Below are 13,119 nucleotides of genomic sequence, written 5' to 3'. Positions count from 1 at the left end.
ATGACTCTGGCCTCACTGTAGCCTATGAAAGGCTTGTCTTCCAACACCATTTGCTTAAAAGAGGGTGTTAATAATCCCTGGGCTTTATGATGTCCTCACATGGGATAATCCAAAATTTTGGCTACCAAATGAAAACAGCCATGTTCTATTCATGTAAGTCTATTCATGTATGTAGAGAGCCTGCAGAAAACGACCACTACACAGTTAAAGCCAACTTTGAAGCAAGCTTTAAACACTGGCCAGGAGTGTGAGCTCTGGCCACATCCCATACCCAGGTTCCTAGGAAAACACCTAGGATCAGTTTGTAGCACCTTAAGGAAAACCTATTAATTCATTACATTTCCCATTTGGTCCAGTTGGCCAAGCAAACATCCTCCTGACCTACCTCCAGCCTGTGAAATTCCGGCCCACGGGGTAGTGCACAATACTGCAGACGATCAAATGATTAGGGCAATGAACGTGGTTAGCTGCCATAAGCAACATCCAGCATTTCAGGGCAAGGGGCTTGTAGATTGCATTTTGGTTTCATGGGTTTGTCAGGCATAATTCAAAATTAAAAAATGTAACTTTGAATCTCACAATTCCTGTTCTAAGAGGCCAAAAAGAGACTTAATTGGTAACAAGGCTGAGAACAGGTTCTGTCAGATCAGCCACTTCGTCTTGCTGTCTAACTCACTAATCCTCTCGGGTACCTGCCAAAATGAAACAAGACAAGTAATTTGAGAGAGGGGAGCACAGGGATGGTTCAGCGTTTAAGAGCACTAACTGCTCTTCCAGAGGACCTGGGTTCAATTCCCAGCACCCAAAATGGCAGCTGACAACTGTAATTCCAAGATCTGACACCCTCACACAGAAATACATGCAGGTAAAACACCAATGTGCATAAAATATTTTTTTAAAAAAAGTAGTTGGGAACAGGGCCAGAATAGTTGATTTCTAGTAGCAAGGAGTTGGATATGAAGTTACTGGTGGGATCTGGTGTCACACCTGTAATCCCAGTCAGTATCATCTTTGGCTACATAGCAAATCCAAACCACGGAAGACTGATGCACACAAAAGGAACTGTGGTTATATCTTAGCTGTGTCATCTGGCTGACAATTCATACATGGGTTGTTCCCACTCAAAGCACCAGGGCATTTTGCCGCACGTGCACTAATGAACAGTGGTATTTTTAAAAAGCACTTGCCTTCATTATAATTCACTTTGTGTTCTTGACACACCCACTTTGTGTGCTTTTCTAGAGCATCATGGGAAGAAATAAGGAAGATCCTGACCCCTATGGCAGGCGGGCAAAAAGTGTCACCTTATCCTTACTACATGTATATGCCAGCCATTTCATTCTTTTTTTGTTTGTTTCTCAATACAGGATTTCCTCTGTGTAGCCCTAGCTGTCCTGGAACTCACTCTGTAGACCAGATTAAAGCCGTTGCCTCCACTGCCTGGCTTTTATTGGGATTACTTACAGGAGCAGAAATGACTAAAAGATAACATTACCAAAAGCCCACACCACCACAGTTGATCCCTTACAAAAGCTGGGACCCTGGAAATATTGCACAACTTGCAGGCAGTTCAACAAACTGAAGAGTTTCTCTTCCAGCCAGTTACACTTGCCTAAGTGTCTCTCAGTAGTCTTTACTGCTTATGTAAGCTTGGTGGGCAAGAGGGCTAGGACATCTGGTCAGTTTTAGGGACTTCTGAAGCTTCAGAGTTCTTTACTTTTTGAGTCTTAAAGAGCTTCCCTTCCATCCCAGGTGGTGGCACATGCCTTTAATCCCAGCACTTGCAGGTGGATCTGGTCAGGTGGCAGCCTTGCAGAAAGCAGAGGCAAGTAGACCTCTGAGTTCAAGGCCAGCCTGCTCAACAGAGCTAGTTCCAGGACAGCCAGGGCAACGCAAAGAAACCCTATTAAAACAAAACAAACTTTTAGTCAGAAAATTGGCTTTGACACAAAGACAAGCCTTTATTAAGCCAGGTTAAGAGAACTAGGTTCCCAACTCAGTTATATTAATATAGTTTCTGAGGAAATAGGGACTGAAGACCTTTCTTAGCCAGGATTTGATAGCTTTTGCATACAGGCAGGCTTTGACTTGTTGGGAAAAAAAATCGCTTCAATTTACCTACTGGGATTGAGAGTGTAGCTCTGTGGCAGGGACTTGCTTGTCTTGAGAGTACTTGTACCTGCAAAGAATGCTGAACCTTAAGAACACCAGAGGGAGAGGCAGTAGGGAGTAGGACCTCAAGACCCAGCACTGTCTACATAATGAGCCCTTTCTTATATCAAACCAATAACAACAAAGTCGGGGGGAAGCAGGGGCAGAAGGAAGCTGAGGGAATGAATGATAAGGGCAACTTCCCAGGAGGTTCTGACTGGACATACATGCCACACTGTAGCAGGAACCTTAAAATGTCTTATTAATAAAAATAAACCTGAGGCCAGGTATTGGGGTGAACGCTGAAAGAACAGAGAGACAGAACAAGCCACAGCTTCCTCACCTTGCCAATCCCTCAGCTGATCCTGATTCCTCAGACTGGAAGCCTCTGAGTCCTCTTCCAGAATGAATCTCAGCTGAACAGTTACTAGAAGCCTAAAAGCTTAACCAGCCAAATGCTTCTAGTTTCTGGTCGTCATGCCTTATATACCTTTCTGCTTTCTACCACCACTCCCTGGGATTAAAGGCTCGCTTTCTGGGATTAAAGTCGTGAGTCACCATGCTTGGCTGTTTCCTTGAACACATGAATTTCTGCCTCTGGAATGCTAGGATTAAAGGTGTGTGCTACCACTGCCTATCCTCTATGTTTAATATTGTGACTATTCTGTCTCTAACCCCAGATAAGTTTATTAGCGTGCACAATATTTTGGGGAACACAATACAACCACATTTCCCCGTTTTTTGTCTAAAATTAAAAAAGCTTATAACCAATACAAGAAAAATTATATCCAATAAGTATATACAATATACACAGTCAAGATTACATTAACATGTCTAGTCCATTAACATTTGACAGATTCAGACAAAAAAACCCATTAATACATAACACTGTCCAGTCCAGTAACATTTGATAAACTCAGACAAAAAAAATTCATTACTTATCCTATTTAAAACAAGTAGTTCCTTTTTAAAAGTAGATTCAAGCTGGGCGGTGGTGGCGCACGCCTTTAATCCCAGCACTCGGGAGGCAGAGGCAGGCGGATCTTTGTGAGTTCGAGGCCAGCCTGGTCTACAGAGCGAGATCCAGGAAAGGTGCAAAGCTACACAGAGAAACCCTGTCTTGAAAAACCAAAAAAAAAAAAAAAAAAGTAGATTAAAAAACTGACCTTTTTGGGCTGGAGAGATGGCTCAGAGGTTAAGAGCACCGACTGCTCTTCCAGAGGTCCTGAGTTCAATTCCCAGCAACCACATGGTGGCTCACAACCATCTGTAATGAGATCTGGTGCCCTCTTCTGGCCTGCAGGCATACATGCAGACAGAACACTGTATACATAATAAATAAATAAATCTTTAAAAAAAAAAAAAAACTGACCTTTTTATCTTATCATATTCACCACACTTCAGTGTTCTCAATGCTCACATCTTCTGTACTGTTTATCCATTTTTTTTCCGCCCATTGTTTCTCTGTGTAGCCCTGCCCATCCTGGATCTCGCTCTGTAGACCAGGCTGGCCTTGAACTCAGAGATCCGCCTGCCTCTGCCTCCTGAATGCTGGGATTAAAGGCGTGTGCCATCACCTCTGGCCTCTTTGTCCACTTTTAACAATAGAGGCGACAGGAGCCTAAGAACCAAGCTTTGGTCCACCATGTCGGGAGCTGGCAAGCAGGATCACCGCACAGTTCTTTGGACTCCTAAACCTGAGTCCTGAAACTGTGCCATGTCCTCTAGCTATATGGAGGAAGTCATTCAGTATTTAGGTGCCCACTGGGGACCCCCCCCCAAACTTCATAAAAGAGACTAACGGAACAAGCTGGAAAGTAAAGATATCACGAGGGCATTGCAATTATGAAGTATGTGGACCAGTTTCCAGAATGTTAAGGAGGGCTAGGTGGGATTATGCAAACACACTGAGCGTGCAAACGACGCAGACAGTGAGAACACTTTTAAAGCACTATTTCCCAAAAATATACACTCCTGCTGTGTAGTATGAATTTTTAAACACTGACTTAAAAAATAACTATATATCTGAGAATAATTAAAGCATCAGGCCTTATGAAACACCACAACTACAGAAGCAAAAGAAAAGCTGGGGTTATGGTGCGACCTCCCCTGGGAAGAACGCATGGGTTTAAAATGAAAGCACTAAATAGAAGAGTTTTTGAAAAACTGGAAACTTGTTCTTTTACTGTAGCTCTCTTCCCAGTCTAGTAAGATGCTGGTTAGAATGTAGTTTTACTTCAGGCCGTTTGCTTCGAAGTCTGTCATTATCTCTCAGACTTAGGTTTTTCAGAGGTTTATTGTTAGTTAGTCTATGATTCCCAGTTTCTTGTTTAGAAGGCTGTTAGGGTTTCTTTCTTTTTTTAAGCTTTGCATCATATATTTGGGAGAACCTCTAACACACATTTTTTAAAAAAAGATTTATTATGTATACAGATGTATTCTGCATGCCAGAAGAAATCACCAGACCTCATTATAGATGGTTGTGAGCCACCATGTGATTGTTGGGAATTGAACTCAGAACCTCTGGAAGAGCAACCAGTGCTCTTAACCCCTGAGTCATCTCTCAAGCCCAACACACACACTTTTTGAGACAGGGTCTCAGTTTCAGTTCTCACTATGTAGCCCAGACTGGCTCAATCTTTTGAGAATTGGAATTACAGGTGTGTGCCACCACACTTGACTTAGAGAAATGTTTTCTATTAACCTTGCAAATTTGTATTTTCCAATGTAGAGTGTTTTTTATTTTTTCTATTATGAAGTCTCTATCTGAGCAAATAAAAATGACAACCTGGACTCTACTTTTCAAAACACACCTAAATAGATTGACAATTTCACTTTCCATCCTTAGTTTTCGTTTATAGTCAAGAATGAAGTCACACACCTCACTAATGAGTCATGCCAGGCAGTGGGGCAGTGGTGGCACACGTCTTTAATTCCAGTACTCTGGGAGCAGGGACAGGTAGATCTCTGTGAGTTCAAGAGGCCAGCTTGGTCTACAAAGCAAATCCACTACAGCCTGGGCTGTTACACAGAGAAACCATGTCTCAGAAAAAAAAATGAAAATAATAAAATAATAGTAATAATAATAATAACAACGAGTCATGGGGCTGGAGAGATGTTTCAGTGGTTAAGAACATTTTGCTCTTCCAGAGTACCTGGGTTCCATTCTCAGCACCCACATGGTGGATCATAACCTCTGACCTCCTCGGACACCTGCACTCATGTGTACAAACCCGTGTGCAGAGACACCTATACATACTTAGAAAATATTAATAGCCGGACACTGGTGGTGCACGCCTTTAATCAGCACTCCAGAGGCAGTCATATCTCTATGAGTTCGAGGCCATCCTGGTCTACAAAGTGAGTTCCAGGACAGCCAGGGCTATACAGAGAAACCCTATCTCCAAAAACAAAAACAAAAAAAAGAATGAATCATTTCTGAAAGTCCTTTAATAGTACGGGGTATAGCCAACACAGGATGGTCAGGGAGACTGATGCGATCAGTCTGCACCTAGCATTGCCATTCAGAAAGGATGCTTTTAACTGACAGCACAAAACAATCCTTGCTTTTCAGTTCTCCATAAACAAGTCTGTGTGGTGATATACTGTGTACTCTAATAAAATTTGCGTGAAGATCAGAAAACAGAACAAGCCACTAGTGACTTTATTTTATTTTATTTTTTATTTTAACATAGTTCTTTATTGATCCTTTGGAAATTTCACATCATGTACCCCAATCTCACTTACCTCCAAGTCCCTCCATATCTGCCCCCCCAACCCTGCAGTATGCCCCCAAAATTAATTAAAAACAAAAGAAAACCAAACAACAAATAAAAAATCCACCTTGTTTCTATATATTTCTAACAACTCTTCATTTATCCTAGTGGCATTGGGAGTTGTGGTGTGTCACACAGTATACCCTTTTTCCAATCAGCCCCACCCAAAAAATGTTCATTGCAGTGGGTCATTGGTCTAACTCAAGGCTTCTAGTTTCTAGCACACCATCATCACTGTGCCCTCATCATAACTCCTCTCAGATATCCTGTTGTTGTCCAAAGTCATGTCTGGATCTCTGTGAGTTCAAAGCCACCCTGGACTACATGAGATTGAGTCAGTCTAGAAGAGAAACAGAGCCAGGCAGTAGTGGCACAGACCTTTAATCCCAGTACTTGGGAATCACATGCCTTTAATCCCAGTACTTGAGATTTTAAATCTTTAACCCCAGTATTTGGGAAACACACACACACCATTAATCCCAGCACTAGGAAGGAAATGATGGCTGGGCTGAGAAAGACATATAAGGCATGAGGAATCAGGAACTGAAGCCTTTTGAGGCTGAGGAGTCTTAGCGCTAAGACATGACAGTGGCTTGTCCCTTTGTCTTTCTGATTTTATAGCATTTATCCCAATATCTGACTCCGGGTTTTTTTTTAAAAGACCTTTTAAAGATCGTGTTACAAGCCTGTCCTGTTTGTGGTTTGTTGTTGTTGTTTTGTTTTTGCATAAAGCTAAAACAAGGTGGGACTGGCAGAGTTTCTGTGATTACTCCATTTCATGCTTCCAGGAATGGCGCTGTCCAAGCTGAGCGTGTTTGAAACTAGCCTGTAATTCCCAGCTACTGTGAGGCTGAGTCAGGACTATAAAGTCAAAGCCCGCCTAGATTACAAAGTGGGTTCATGGCTAACCTGGGTTAAAAAAATAAAAAAAAAAAAGCGGGCCTGAGTTATATCTGCAGGGCTTGCGAAATCCTAGGGTTAATAACACCAGTGCTCCTCCGCACTTTGGGTTTTTTTTTTTTGGTTTTTGTTTGTTTGTTTTTTTGTTTTTGAGACAGGGTCTCACTGTGTAGCCCTAGCTGGCATGGAACCCACTCTGCCTCGGGAGTGCTGAGATGAAAGACCTTTTTGAAGGCGGGGGAGGAGGGAGAGAGGGAGGGAAACGAGACGGAGACCGACCGACCCACTGGTTCCCTGTTGTCAAGTTTGAATCCGGCGTCCGGCGTCCCCTGATGATGCAGGTGGTGGCGCGCCGGAAGTGCGAGCCATCGGCGGGTCCGCGATGGCGGCCACCTCTGCGCGATGGAACCATGTGTGGGTCGGCACCGAGACTGGGATTCTGAAAGGTGAGTGTCTGAGTTGTTCGTCCGAAGGTGTAGGGGTCGCTTGTCACCCCGGCGTGACTGACGCCCTTGTCCCTCAGGGGTGAACCTTCAGCGGAAACATGCGTCAAACTTCACGCCATCTGGACAGCCGCGGCGTGAGGAGGCGGTGAATGCTCTGTGCTGGGGTGGAGGTGACGAGACCCAGGTGAGTGGCCACTGGCCCAGCCGGAGCTGGGAGACCGGCCTGGCTGCCTTGCTTTTCTCCCATCCTCCCCTTCTCTGCTGGCAGATCTTGGTGGGCTGCGCGGACAGGACCGTAAGACACTTTAACACCGAGGAGGGTACGTTCCAGAGCCAGAGATACTGCCCAGGCGGGGAGGGCACGTTCCGAGGTCTCGCCCAGGCCGATGGGTAAGGACCATACCTTAGCTCACGTCACAGGAAGAGTGTTGAGGCTCCCTTGGGTGAAGTGAATACTGAAGTTAAACCCTTAGATGATACAGCCTCTGGGATGAGTGATTGCAAACAGCGTTCTTGCCTTCATTCATTCCTCTAACATGCATTTATCGGAAAGTTGCTGAATGCCAGTTATCAGGGGAAAGTACAAGGGTTTGACTTGTGCCTTCATAAAGTTTGCATCCAAGAGTTTTTGTCCTGGTGCCTTTATAAAGTTCTGTGCAAGTAATTTCATGCTTTTAAGTAGTGATTGACAAAAACCAATAAGATAATGAAGCTTCCAAAGTGATGGCTAGGAAGATTCACCTAGGTTAATAACCTAGGTGCAGCTTCTCTAGCTCCAAGAAGAGAGAAGGCTGCTTTGGTAATTCAACAGATGAACTCCAGAAAGGATATGCAGAAGATGGAATTTTGAACTGGATCTTGAAGTACAAGACTAATCTTGACAGAGAAAAGATAAGGACATTCTAAAAAGAAGACACTAGCTGATTAGAGACTGAGGGTTAAGGGACTGAAAGGCTTTATGCACAGGACAGATAGCATTTGGAGGTTGAAGTCAGGGAAGCATCATTATACATGTAAGTTTGGCTTTGCATTTGATTGAGGTTAAATGGAAAAGCCTTTTTTTTTGGTTGTTGTTGTTTTTTTTTTTTTTTTTTTTTTCGAGACAGCGTTTCTCTGTGTAGCTTTGCGCCATTCCTGGAACTCACTTTGTAGCCCAGGCTGGCCTCGAACTCACAGAGATCCGTCTGCCTCTGCCTCCCAAGTGTGGTTATTGTTTTTTGTTTTTGTTTTTTTTTTTTTTTTGGTTTTTCGAGGCAGGGTTTCTCTGTAGCTTTGTGCCTTTCCTGGGACTCACTTGGTAGCTCAGGCTGGCCTCGAACTCACAGAGATCCGCCTGCCTCTGCCTCCCGAGTGCTGGGAATAAAGGCGTGCGCCACTACCGCCCGGCTGGTTATTGTTTTTTTTTTTTTGTTTGTGTGTTTTTTTGTTTGTTTTGTTTTTTAAGACAAGTTTTTTTTTTATGTAACAGTCCTGGCTGTCCTGGAACTTACTCTGTAGCCCAGGCTGGCCTCAAACTCACAGAGATCTGCCTGCCTCTGCCTCCTGAGTGCTGGGATTAAAGGTGTGCGTCACTGCCTCCTGGCTGTAAAGGGCTTTTCTACTAAGTTTAGATTTCATAGGTAATTGAGAATTGGGTTTTCAATGGGAAGTGTCATGGACTGAGCTCTGAGTCTGTAAGAGTGAGGAATATTAGAGATGCTGTTTGCCACCGCCCAGGCAAGCAATATAGAGCTCAAATCTAGGTAGGCAGATGTCAGGAAGAGTATAGGTTCAGGCTATCCAGAGCCTGGGAAAAGGTGTGGGCTTCCTGGAAAGAGGTTTATGTTATTTTTGTTTGGTTTGGGTTTGTTTTGTTTGTTTGTTTTTGAGAAAGGGTCTCATAAGGCCAGGCTGACTTTGAATTCCTGGTCCCCCCTTTACTTCTCATGCCTTTTACAGGTAGGTGTGAACCACTAAACCTGGTTTACACTTTTTAAAATCCTAGTGTTTCTTCCTCTGATTGCAGCACCCTTATCACATGTGTGGATTCTGGGATCCTTAGAGTCTGGTGTGATAATGACAAGGAAGCATCATCTGACCCAGTAAGGTTCACCTGCTCTACTGGTTGGAGAGGGTGGGAGCCAGGGTAGGGATCCAATGGGGAATTTGGTAGATGAGAGATTAAGGACTAAGGACTCTTGAACTGACTCATCTCTGGTTCTATTCAGCTCTTGGAACTGAAGGTGGGTCCTGGAGTGTGTAGGATGCGCCAAGACCCAGCACATACCCATGTGGTTGCCACGTGTGGGAAAGAGAATGCTTTGAAAGTATGGGACCTACAGAGGTCTGAGCAGCCTGTGTTCAGGGCCAAGAATGTAAGTGATGAGGAGTAGGGGATGCTTTGTCTGAGGTTGGGAGAAATGGAGGCCACTGACTGTGATTGGGGCCTAGATGGGCTTTGGGAGATGGAGGAGTGAAGGAGCAGGTCAAGTTTACCAACACCTTGTGTCCCATATGTACCTCCACACCAGGTGCGGAATGATTGGCTGGATCTACGGGTTCCTATTTGGGACCAGGATATACAGTTCCTCCCTGGGTCACAGAAGCTTGTTACATGCACAGGGTACCACCAGGTGAGGCTCTTTTGCTTACTCCTGGATTGAAATAGCTTCCTAGAAAAAAACCTGTGTCTCCTGGCAGACTAGTTTCCCATGGTGTCTTACCATCTTCTTCTCTCCTGGGCTCTCGAAGGAGCTCATACTTCCTCAGCTGGCCAAGCTCCTCAGCTGGTCAAGCTCCTCAGCTGGCCAAGCCCCTCAGCTGGCCAAGCCCATGGCTGAGCCAATGACTTCTCCTTTACTGCATTCTAGGATGAAATTCTTGAACTCTAACTTCCTCTTTCTCCTACTGAGAAGGGAAAGCAAAGGGAGTACTCCTTTCACACTAGGTTCCACAGGGAACAGATGTGGGTGGAAATCAGGTTGGCTGTCAAAACAATTATATAGTCTTCCCATCTAGTACCAACCAGGCTCATGAGATTTGACAAGATTGGGCATAATCTGGATGGCATGGTCAGAGAAAGACCTTTGTAGTCCTCATGTAGTTTAGTTTGCTTTGAGGACCCCTTTCTGGTTTCAGCTTGACCAGTTTTGGGTGAGGGCTTGACTAGGGATCTTTGTGGCTTATTTCATTTGAAGTTCTGAGACTCAGGCGGGGTTGGGTCACTATTTGCCATTTGTAAAGTCCTTCACATTAAAGTCTGATTTAAGTACTAGGCCTTTGCTCACAACATATGAAGAGCTCCCCACTCCTCCCCTGGTAAGGCTAAGCTTTCCTGCTTGAAATCTACCACCTTCTAGCTTTGGTGCAGTCTGCTTTTCTGTTCCTCCACTACCATTAGATAGGCATATGAGGGACAAAATGTTTACATGTTCTCGAACATAGACATCTGCCCTCAGCCTGTGCTCATGCTCCTAAGCATTCCTTCCCCCAACATCCTGAGATGAGATGAAGTACATACCTCAAATGAGAAAAAGTTTCTCTGAGGGGGCAGTCTTGCCAGGCATGGTGGTGCACCCCTTTAATCCCAGCACTCGGAAGGCAGATGCAGGTGGGTCTCTGTGAGTTCGAGGCCAGCCTGGTCTACAAAGCAGGTTCCAGGACAGCCAGAGCTACACAGAGAAACCCTGTCTTGGGGGGGGGGGGAATTAAATAAGATTAAGCAGTCTTCAGAAGGATGATGATAGATATGAAGATACTGGGGGCCAGTGTAGTTAAGGATACTCTTGTGATACCTCAGTCTTCCCTCTAGGTTCGTGTCTATGATCCAGTCTCTCCCCAGCGCCGGCCAGTCCTAGAGGCCACCTATGGAGAGTACCCACTGACAGCCATGACCCTTACTCCTGAGGGCAAGTGAGTGTTGAGGGGCAGGGGAAATGCTCTGGAATGACTCCAGATGTACTGAGCCCCCTCTCTGGTCTCCTCCATAGTTCTGTCATCGTAGGGAACACTCATGGGCAGCTAGCAGAAATTGATTTTCGACAAGGTGAGTGGATGATGGGTTGCTTGAGAGGGGTAGGGGACAGAGAAGGTAGTGCAGGGAGTCACCGAGCCCTGGCAGTGCCACATTCATTCCCTGGGTTCAAGTTCTGTCTCACCAAAAACTGTGGCCTTGGACTAGTTCTTTGGACCCTGTGTCTTTGTTTCCTCACCTGTAAACTGGAATATCACTGGTAACTCCCGTTTCTAGGGTATTTTGAGGATTAAGTCATGAAACATAAGTGGTTTGAACAGTAACTAAGTAAATGTTCATTGGCTAGGTAGCTAGCACTGACGCCTCCACCCTTCTCCAGGGCGTCTGCTGGGCTGTCTGAAGGGGCTGGCAGGCAGTGTCCGTGGGCTGCAATGCCACCCTTCCAAGCCCCTATTAGCCTCCTGTGGCTTGGACAGAGTCTTGAGGATACACAGGATCCGAAATCCACGTGGGCTAGAGCATAAGGTGAGAGCCCAACCCTCTGGCATTCACCCTCTCTTAACATCTTTTTCTGGAGCCTCTCCCCAGCCCTGTGCCCCATGTTCAAGTTTCTCTCTCAGCTTGTCTGGACTCAAGACCTCTTTTTATTTTAACAGGTTTATCTCAAGTCTCAACTGAACTGCCTCCTCCTGTCAGGCAGGGATAACTGGGAGGTGAGCCACTAGTTAGGTGTGGGAATTTGGGAGCCAAAGGCATGATGGCAAGGAATTCTCTGTGGAGAGAATGGGAGACAGTAGAACGTAGACCAGGGCTGTCTCTTTACTGTAAACTTAATTTCCTTGAGGGATGCTCAAGCCTTTATAGCCTTATTGACAAGGATGAGGTACTCCAGAACATGGCATTGGTTTCTGGATCAAAGTACTGGTTGTCCAGAGGAATTATTTTTCTGCTAGTCTCTTTCCTTGTCCCTGATTCCTGAGTTTCCTTCTCACTCATCAGGATGAGCCCCAAGAGCCTCAAGAGCCCAACATGGTACCCCCAGAAGACACAGAGACAGATGAACTTTGGGCATCTTTGGAGGCAGCTGCCAAGAGGAAGCTTCCTGATTTGGATCAGACACAAGGGACTCTCCAAACAAGAAGAAAGAAAAAGAAGCGGCCTGGATCTACCAGTCCTTGAGGACTCTTGTTTATTTTGTTAATAAACAGCCCAACGCACACAGAGATCCTGAACCTTTTGTGATGGGAGAAAGGAGAGGTGGCTTGTGGGTGGGAGGGGTTCCCTTACCCAAGCCCTGACGTCACAAAAGCTGGGCCCAGAGCTAAGCAGGCTGGGGAGGGTGGCAGAGTCCTGCGCCTTTCGGGGCCATGGGCTGCTGTCAGGACAAGGACCATCAGACCTCTGATGAACAAGCAAGGGAAGAAGGGAACGAGGAAGGTAGGGAAAGTAGGACTAGACTCAAAAAAGGGTCCAGGGAGTGGGAGCGGGAGAGGGAAGTGCCCAAAAGGGACTGCCCCAAGAGGTTGGACTAGAGAGAGCAGAACTAAACTAAGTGGCCTCCTGGCCCTTGCAGGCAATGAAGTCGATTTGGACAACACAGGCCGCCTCAAACAAAGATCTAACGAAAGTCTTCTGATCACCGTGCTGTGGCGCAGGCTATCCATGTTCAGCCGTCGGGGGTCATCACGGTCAGCCAAGAGGTTCTCAGAACAGACTCAAAAGCAGGACAGTGAGATCCGGGAGCGCAAACGTGAGGGAAGCCACAAGGAACCAGAAAAGGGCTGACTCCAGCCCCGTTCTCGTCCTCCCCAGCATCCAGAGAATAAAATTAATATTGTGGATCTGCCAATAACACTCATCGCCCTGCTTCCAGTTCTGTAAGCTCAGGGACCCC

The 13,119-nt window shown here is 45.6% G+C and overlaps 2 protein-coding genes across 4 annotated transcripts; both read left to right on the top strand.

The window, feature by feature from the left end:
* Positions 1–7,141: 7,141 nt before the first annotated feature.
* Positions 7,142–12,448, top strand: Wdr74 (WD repeat domain 74). 2 transcript variants are annotated; one of them, XM_052713614.1, is made up of 11 exons: positions 7,142–7,273; positions 7,351–7,457; positions 7,542–7,663; positions 9,279–9,354; positions 9,481–9,627; positions 9,784–9,885; positions 11,064–11,164; positions 11,242–11,297; positions 11,605–11,750; positions 11,882–11,938; positions 12,225–12,448. In XM_052713614.1, the coding sequence occupies exons 1-11, from the start codon at positions 7,210–7,212 to the stop codon at positions 12,402–12,404; spliced, it is 1,158 nt and encodes a 385-aa protein (XP_052569574.1). In that variant the 5' UTR covers positions 7,142–7,209; the 3' UTR covers positions 12,405–12,448. The 2 variants fall into 2 exon arrangements, with proteins under 2 accessions (XP_052569574.1, XP_052569575.1); XM_052713615.1 differs by lacking the exon at positions 7,142–7,273 and having other exon boundaries at positions 7,426–7,457; positions 7,542–7,593.
* A 114-nt stretch (positions 12,449–12,562) lies between these two features.
* Positions 12,563–13,079, top strand: Tex54 (testis expressed 54). Of its 2 annotated transcripts, none has more exons than XM_052713624.1 (2): positions 12,563–12,662; positions 12,799–13,079. In XM_052713624.1, exons 1-2 carry the CDS (start codon positions 12,593–12,595, stop codon positions 13,008–13,010), a joined length of 282 nt encoding a protein of 93 aa, XP_052569584.1. In that variant the 5' UTR covers positions 12,563–12,592; the 3' UTR covers positions 13,011–13,079. The 2 variants fall into 2 exon arrangements, with proteins under 2 accessions (XP_052569584.1, XP_052569585.1); XM_052713625.1 differs by having other exon boundaries at positions 12,563–12,721; positions 12,762–13,079.
* The last annotated feature ends 40 nt before the right edge of the window (positions 13,080–13,119 follow it).

This window comes from Peromyscus californicus, unplaced genomic scaffold (assembly GCF_007827085.1).
Source record: "Peromyscus californicus insignis strain IS unplaced genomic scaffold, ASM782708v3 Scaffold_4__1_contigs__length_199733344, whole genome shotgun sequence".
Taxonomy (NCBI): domain Eukaryota; kingdom Metazoa; phylum Chordata; class Mammalia; order Rodentia; family Cricetidae; genus Peromyscus; species Peromyscus californicus.
This window is presented reverse-complemented; position numbering and strand designations above follow the sequence as displayed.